Source organism: Montipora capricornis, chromosome 12 (assembly GCF_036669925.1).
Source record: "Montipora capricornis isolate CH-2021 chromosome 12, ASM3666992v2, whole genome shotgun sequence".
Classification (NCBI taxonomy): Eukaryota; Metazoa; Cnidaria; class Anthozoa; order Scleractinia; family Acroporidae; genus Montipora; species Montipora capricornis.
The window spans coordinates 15,761,908-15,770,395 of NC_090894.1; the positions used below are offsets into that span (position 1 = coordinate 15,761,908).

At 38.0% G+C, this 8,488-nt stretch overlaps 1 protein-coding gene and 1 pseudogene across 1 annotated transcript in view; one reads left to right on the forward strand and one right to left on the reverse strand.

The window, feature by feature from the left end:
* Window positions 1–4,561, forward strand: part of LOC138026287 (DNA-directed RNA polymerase II subunit RPB9-like) — an 8,096-nt gene extending 3,535 nt beyond the window's left edge. The window contains exons 4-6 of the mRNA XM_068873568.1: window positions 380–454; window positions 2,326–2,377; window positions 2,973–4,561. Of these exons, the coding sequence (XP_068729669.1) occupies window positions 380–454; window positions 2,326–2,377; window positions 2,973–3,032 (187 nt within the window). The 3' untranslated portion in view covers window positions 3,033–4,561. The remainder of the gene's footprint in view (window positions 1–379; window positions 455–2,325; window positions 2,378–2,972) is intronic.
* Window positions 4,198–6,925, reverse strand: LOC138026272 (carbohydrate sulfotransferase 4-like; annotated as a pseudogene).
* Window positions 6,926–8,488: the final 1,563 nt, after the last annotated feature.

An 8,488-nucleotide genomic window follows, 5' to 3' on the forward strand; every position in this document is an offset into this window, starting at 1 on the left:
TTAGGTTCCTAGCTTGTTGTTAAGAAGGGCTGCATAATGCAGTGATTCCACTCTCAACTATGATAATGATAACAATAGTTTATAATAATGAACTTGATGTAAGTGTCAATAATTTTATTATTGTATTTAGTGCTGAAGCACTATTATTGTGGAAACTGTTCAGAAATCAGATTAAAGAAAATCAACTCGTATGAAATAGAAGGTTGGTGATACATACTGTTGCACGTAAATTGACAGCAACAGCAACTTTTTTTCAGTGTACAAAAAAACAGGGTTACAGATGTGGATGTGGATGGTTTTTTTTTTTTTTTTTTGAGAACTGTGAGAGAAGATTGACATGTACCAGCAACCCTGAAGTTTTGATTTTGTCCTTTAACAGTGAATTGACACAGATTGTTACAGATGTCATTGCTGACCCAACATTACCAAGAACAGATGAACACTTCTGTCCCAAGTAAGGTTGAGGATGATTATAAATACTGTAGTATTCCTGATGGTTTCAGTTTTCGTTTTTTTCCCTATTGTTCCAACTAGTAGTACTTCCTATTCTGTCCAATTTTCTCAAGGAAAGTCTCCCATTTTCCCTTTAATTAACCCTTTCCCTCATAAGAGTGATACTTACAGTATGTGTAACAATAATTATTCCATGAGCACGCATTGATACCCACCAAGGAGGCTCTGTCAGGGTAAATTCTGACTAGCGACATGGCCTAAAAAAGTAGAGACAGAACTTAAAGTAAAATCATGACAAACGACATCCTTTCTTTAAATTTCTGACAGCAACGGTCACAGCAACGTGAAACGTTGACAAACCACTGACACGAGAGCTTTTAAAATTCAGGCAAGCGACACGGGACGGCCCCCTGGCAGGGCCTTAACAAGGCGTGTAGCATCAAGTTAGCTATAATCATCTCATATCCAACAAGCACAAGTGGAATAATAATTGTTTTATTAAAAGCACCCCCCAAAATAATAGAAAACGAAACCAAAATAAAGATAAAAATGCCCCCAGGGAAACTGACTATAACCCTAACAAATGCGACTGATTCAGGCCATGCCCCTTGATATCACGGTGCATGTGGAGAGCTTTTAGAGTTTCTAAGGACTTCTGTTTTTGTTAATAGAATATCTTCTTCCTGTTGTTTGAAAAATATCGTAATTTTCTATTTATCTGGCCCTGTACTCTGCTTGACGGCCTGCATATTTACTGGAACCTACTGTGCATTGTATAGCAGTATTTTTTAATGTGCTGTTCACTGGTCTCAACTTGCTTCATTTCCCTATAAGAAATGAAAGTTAGAAAATACTTTTCACAGACCACATAGGTAATAGGAGGCTATAATTATATCAACTTCTCCATAGATTAGAAGCTAGTGTACATGTGCCCACCTGAAATGCATCTACATGTGTAATTAGTTGCAGGCCCAATTTTGACATCCAACCCAAAGTGTCCCTTTAAGGACAGTACCTACTAATTCAAAGGCATGATTATTCAGGAAATGTAATCTTAACAAGTGTTATTGAAATCCAAAAAGAAAATAATGGGTGTCACCATGCATTTTTCAAAGATAATTCATGAATAATATTTGTAAAAAGCTTTAAAATACAAAACAATGTATGGCATTCTTTCTTAAATTGAAGCTTAATTATCTCTCAAAAATGCATGGTCACCCCCAATTTTCTTTTTGGATACCAAGAGTATGTACTAAGATCTACTTTCTCTGGATAGTTTTAAACCGCACAAAAACATCAGGACTCGAGGGAAAACAAAACTAACTAGTTTCCCGAGGGAACTGACATTAAGTGCTTTGTTATATACATGTATTTATATGTAGACTTTTCCTGCAACAATCCAGCAAAACATCCGGAGCGGGCAACAACTGCAGAATTGTATCCTAGTTGGGATACATTTGAATTTGATCAGGGCCACATGACAAAGAATCAACCAATCACAGTGCTCGTTTTGTTGAGCGAAAGTCTAGGTATATAACAAGGTAAATTGACCACCATAAAGAAATTCGAAACAATGTTTCAAGCGTTAGCCCTTCACCGACTTTTGAATTTCTTTATGGTGGTCAATTGATCATAATGCTTATCAAATTCATCATGCATCCAATTCGTGTATTTCTGGACAGAATGATCTGAAGCCACCTTCAACATTGTGAGGTCACTGCATCAAAATACAATCATGTTAGTTTTTGGAGGAGCATATTCTCTGTTTTATTATCTCGGTTTCCATCTCTTTTTCCTTCCAGCTTGTGAGAACACCTTATAATAATTTTATGTACCTTTTTCATAGTATTTGCCAATGATTTTTTTTACTAGATGCCATCATAAAGAAGCAGTGTTTTTCCAATCGCAGTCCAGCAAGGCAGATGTAAGTCTCTCACACAAAGAAGCTTTTGTGCCGTTAAATACAATATACACATACAACGCTTTTGATTGATTTAAAAGTTGCATCAACAAGTGGTTGCAGAGTTTTTATTTTGCAAAGACATACCGATCATTAAATAGGAAGTTTTCAATAATAAAAACTAACTTCTCCAAAAAGAAGTTTTCAAGTTCGTTCCTATTTATTAAACGTAGTTTGGAAATCAGAAACTAAAAAAGAAAAACTGGTGTTTAGATCAAAGCAACTCAAGAGAAGTGTTGGCGTTTTCTGGTTGTTTCTTTCCAAAAGAGAGCGGTTTCGTCCCACTCATTCGTCGATTTCTTCCACAACAGAAGTTGTCTTAAATTTAAAGCAATTAAATGTAAACCAACCCATTTAATTGTGAGTATTTCAGTGTAAACATCGAGTAAAGTATGGCTGGTTCTACGATACTGAAACGTGAGCAAGTCCATTTATATACTAAAAAAGCTGGCATGTTCAGCAGGGTTGTTAAACAAATGTTGTTTTAAAATACATGCAGATTTAATTAGCATTAATTTTTGAGCATTAAAGTGGATCTTTTTTATCATTTTCCTCCCAGCAAATGAGACTATATTATGTATGTGCAGCGGTAAACTGTGGAAACCGATGGACAGAGTGATTCAAAGACCAAGTACACTGTAACATAAGGCGTGCCATGGAATTCTTAATGTGCCAGCCACAGTTGATATTGTTGGAGGGTTGCTCCTTTAACTGTAGGAAATAATGGCATTAGAAAAATGTTTGTTCACTGATTTTTATTGACCTTTAAAATCATGACATGTTTTTCATAAATTATTCTAACAGAATATATTTTCTTTGCTTTTACTTTAAAGTTCAGTCGTTCTGTTTAATTTTAAGTTGAAGGCGAATATCTGCGTGTTGTATGGTATGCAAAGCTCAAAGTATGGCATTAGAATTTTTTAGCATTGTCTTTCACAAATACGTTACGTATTGTGAACATTATCAAACCTGTATAATCTTGCACCTCTGGGGTTGTGAGATTTTTCAAACATATTTCAAAAATATATTTATCTTTCATACGGTGAAAACCCGCGTATAATAACCTAGATTTTAAGAGCCTGTTAGGTTAAGATTGTCCATTTAGACCCTGTTTGCCTAAAAACCTGTTTTAACCTACAATTTTGAAACAGGTTCTTAATTTGAGAAATTCAAACACTGAATGCACAAATTTAATATAATAAGCTTTACTTCTTTATTCTCCTTAAGGACGGCACCAACTATTGTTATTGCGCATACGTTCTGCGCATCTCGAGACACTCGGATATCCTATGGGTGGTTCTGATTAAAACAGGGATATTTTTGCGTGGTTCAAAACTATGCGGTGAAAGCAGAACTTAGCAAGTGCTCGTGGTATCTAAAGATAAAATTGGGGGTAACCAATTTGCATTTGAGAGCTTTTTACAAACTGAATATTGTTGATTAATTATCTTTGAAAAATGCGTGGTTATCTCCAATTTTCTTTTTGGATTTCAGTAACACTTGTTAAGATCTGCTTTTCCCGAATATTCAGATTAACGCGCAAAAATATCTTTGAATTAGTAGGCACTGTCCTTAACATGCTTAGAATTAAACAATTATAACATGTTATGCGTTGGCCCGAAATAGGCCACGCCCACCAATGACAAACACCGTAATTTATTTTCAAAGTAAGAAACTGTTTAAGAACCTGAGTAGGCTAATTTAGCCTGGGCTTTTAGTGTTCTGCTGCAACGCTTAAGGACGGTTAGCTACCAAGGGTCGTCAGAATACGAATATGTGGGAAAGCATTTAGTTGATTTTATTCTTTATGTACATTGTTATATTGTTGTGTTGTAAATAAAAATAAATAAATAAATAATGAAAAAAAAAAGAATATGCGGGAAAAGCAGATCTTAACTAGTGTTATAGAAATCCAAAAAGAAATTAGGGGTAGTGTTTAGACTTGAGCGTTAAAATGAGTGCTTAGACACAATAATACGCGCGGCGGAACGACTGGTCACTCTTTCGACCTGGCGTCACCTCTAATTCTATAATATCCATAATTTGTAATCTAATCTTGGCAATATTTAATGTAGGAAACCGTTCTTTGCTTCATAGTCTTGACTGAAGAGTGGAATCGATTGGTTCATTAAAAGTTCATAAGAGTTGTCTACGGCTGTGTATCCTAACAAACGCATTGCTTCCTTGCAGTATTTTTCAATGATGTTGATTTCCTGTGGATGCACTTTCCATCGCCAGCGATTCGCCGCTACCCACGCGTCGTCTTTGGTGCACGTCGCCTGTTCTCCGTCCATTTCATTACAATCGTTTCTGGTTTGTCTCGTAGTTACATTTAACCATTCCCTTACGCTTTCTAATTCATTTAGTCCCGCAAACTTGTATAAGATAGATAACTCTTTCAGAGGGTCGAATGCCAGGTCCTCGTATCGTTGCAGTTTAATCTGGCGTCGTAGCGAATCCGGCAATCGTTTGATTATTTCCAAGTTATCTTCGGTTTCTTTGCACCGCCAGTAACTGTAAAGACGGGTACCACGCTTACCAAAGTCGCCGGCAGCTTCTTTAAAAAACCAAGAGCTTTTGAAGAAGGAATAACGGCTCGAGGATCTCTGACCAAGAACAGAATTTTGCAATCAACTTCGGGTCGGCTACAAGCATCAAGGATTATCTTAATGTTATTTTCGGGAATTCGAGACTGGAGAACTTTTAAAACAGTTAAATTATAGGTCTTACAAGCGCTACCTAGAGATTGGCTGGTCATTGGGGGACAAAGCTTTGGATCCCATCTTGTGTCCGATGGTTCGTATGGACACAGCGGTGGCGATGCGATTGCTTTACTAACTCGAGGGTGTTTTTGTTTTCGGTAGTATGTTTCAATATCGTTCAAGAATAGTTGATTCTCAAACTTGCAGCGCAGCACTCCGTTGAGAAATTCTTTTGCAAGATCCCAATGATTCACTTCGTCAATGCCACTTCTTGTCCTTCTGCGGATAACTCGGTCGACTGTTTGAAAAGGCTCGTACATGTAAAACACTGAAGGATGGTGATTAAAATATCACCCATAAGAGAGGAACCAGAGCGGCCATGAGAGACAATGATTAAAGTCCTCTTTCCATTTTCGTTCGTTACTCGAAGCTCCTTGAGATCACCTTGATCATGCTGTCCTTCCACCGGTCGAATTTGAGGCCATGCGTTCACTTTGGGTAACGTTTTGGCACTCATAAGATAAACACAGATCAGCGATATAGCCTGGAGCAAAAACAAGAGAAGCAGATATCTGAGGACCGTTGTCCTCCTCATTCTGCGAAAGGCCATGTCCAACTTTTGTACCCGACTGAAATTGAGACCAAAGCTAAGATTTACAGTAAAGCGCTTGGCGTGCTGTTGATTTCACTTAACCACATTGCTGGTTGCCGTGGAAAGTGTCTTACGAGAGTAAGTTATTGCAAACAGTTAAGATAATAGATGCGTATGATTTTCTACTAGACTCCCTTCACCTGTTCGCACTTTTGCTTGTTAGTGTACCAGCAATTTGAATGGAGAGCTTCAGAGATATTATCATTTACGACAAAGTTAAGTCGTGCTGGCCTTCAGCAACTTCTATCATTTAAGAGGAAACCTTATGAAACCAGTAGTTGTTCATGCGGATAATGTTAATGATGTTGGAGCGTTTGCCTGTGTTATGCAAATTCTAAATTTCGCTGGTTGGGAACTGTTGTACCAGCCATCCATGTCCAAATTTTGATTGCCTTTCAACAGAATTTCAACAAATCTTCCAGCGACTAAATATACTCAGGTTATATTCGCTGTCAAATGTAATTGTTTAAATATATTTTTCTTTTGATACCTAAATGAAGAAGAACGCGGAGCATATTTTCTTTATGAAATCTGTGAATATTTTAGTGTATTGCCGAAGTGAATGCGGAATCATCGTCAAAAAACCTCATTCCTCTCTATTTAGGATTGAGGACGATTATGTTGACGCCTGTTCTTTAATATCAAAATTTAATACCAATAATTATTATACTTTATAGCTTTGTATTTCGCTATGTAACTGCATATTAAGGCCTGGCCAAACGCTCGCAACATTTCAACGCAACATCTTGCAACCTTGTTGCATGATGTTGCCACATGTGTTGAATGGACTGACCAAACGCACGCAACGTATCGCAACAGGGTGGCCAAACGTACGCAACATGTTGTGCTCAACAATGTTGCAAGATGTTGCGTTGAAATGTTGCGAGTGTTTGGCCAGGCCTTTATAATATATGTTTGGTTACAACAGCATATGATAATCCTGTACTATACTATTAACATTAATACCAACAATGTCATAATCCTATACTGTAGTAATATTGTAAACTAATATTGTGATCCTTCAACTTTTATTTAATGTTTATTTATTACCAATACCCGCCAAGATTAGCTAATGCTACATGCGGGTTGTGTAAATTGTGTGAAATTGTGTGAGTCCTCTTCAATGCATGTGTCTACTTTTGTTTGTACGTTAAGAGGATTGTGAATTATGAGGCAAATATTGCTGATGAAATGGCTATATTTGCTGCCGAGGTTACTTGGCGGCCATTCTAATCGCGTTCGTTTGAAATGAATACCAAGTAACTCTCAGGAAAAGAGGACTTTCAATGTCCCTCTTTGTAAGACAAATCGCTTTAAGCGGAGCTCTTTAATGGCAAATTCCCGTTCTTAGCTTTTAGTTCTCGGTGTGCAACTTTGCTTTTAACCCTTTAATGCCCAACAGTGACTTATAGATTTACTCTGTCTAACGCCAGACGATTTTACTCGTCAAAGGGAGACCCCTTGGGCACTAAACGGTAATAATATTTTTTAGATTTAGTTTTTTAAATATATTTAGAATCTTTGTTCACTTGTAGATAGCCGCAATTCAGCCCTTGGCTGCAATGGTTTTATTTAATAAAGCTATCTACATCTATCTCGTTTGAGATGCACGAATTTCTGGATTTGTGGATGTCTTCGTTGTGCTCACAGAAGGGACTTAAAGATGTAGGACAGGCGTGATTTTTTGCGTAAACAGAGGCGAAAGCGAGGCGGGCGCGAAGCGCGAGTGGCGCGCGAGGGGAGGAGCGCTAAAAAGGCTAATATAGGACGGACGCGTCAAGGAAAGCGTCACCTCAAATATAATAAATGTCGTAAATCTCTCGCGAATAGTGAATGAAAGATTCACATTTGTAAGCCCGCGTTGTCCGTCAAAACATCAATTTTGACGATTTCACGTCGTTGTTGTGAAGAGTACAGCAAAAATAAGTGCTAAAGTGCGTGCGGCAAGTGCACCCCGATTATAATTCCTCTTTTATCACATACGGGGCAAAATTACAGAATGCTGATTGGCTGAGAAGGAGGGCATTTTTTCGTTAATTACGATGGTAATCAAGAGGGCATGATTACTTGATCCTGATTGGTTAACAGTTGCTTATCCAGAGAAAACGAAGTTACAAGATAATCTTTTTTCAAGATAATCTTTTCGCACTGCTGAGAGCCAATCAGATAGCAAGGATAAATGCAAATAATAAAGGATTAATTTCACTTGTATTTTCAAAGTTTTCCAAATTGCCCTCAGGCGATTTGTAAAAACTTTGCCCTCGGGCCCATGCGATTACATATACTTAACCAATGATAATGTTGTTTTGTGGCGTTCTCGTTGACGAACACGTCTTAGATCTTAAAGTCCCTAATATCAAGGGCAGCGTTGTTGCACATATATCAAGGGCAGCGTTGTTGCACATCCATGGCATGTGATCCGTTTTGCTACCTCTCGGTAGCATTCCACTTACTTACTAGACTGTTCACAGACCCATGCTTGTTTTAAAAAGCGAGCACGAACTGGGGAGAGTGACATAACTACCGAGAACTACCGAGTGGGTTTGGGGGGGGGGGGTGGGTGGTGGAGTGGGGGTGGTTTCGGCGGGAAAAATAGACTCTTGAGATTCTTTTCTCTAGGTGAGCCATATTGTTTCAAACTTGAGAGCCTTGTCGTATTTTTTGACAGATGCATTGTGTTATGAACCAATCAGGTATTGGCGTTGCTGGTGCAACGGGACT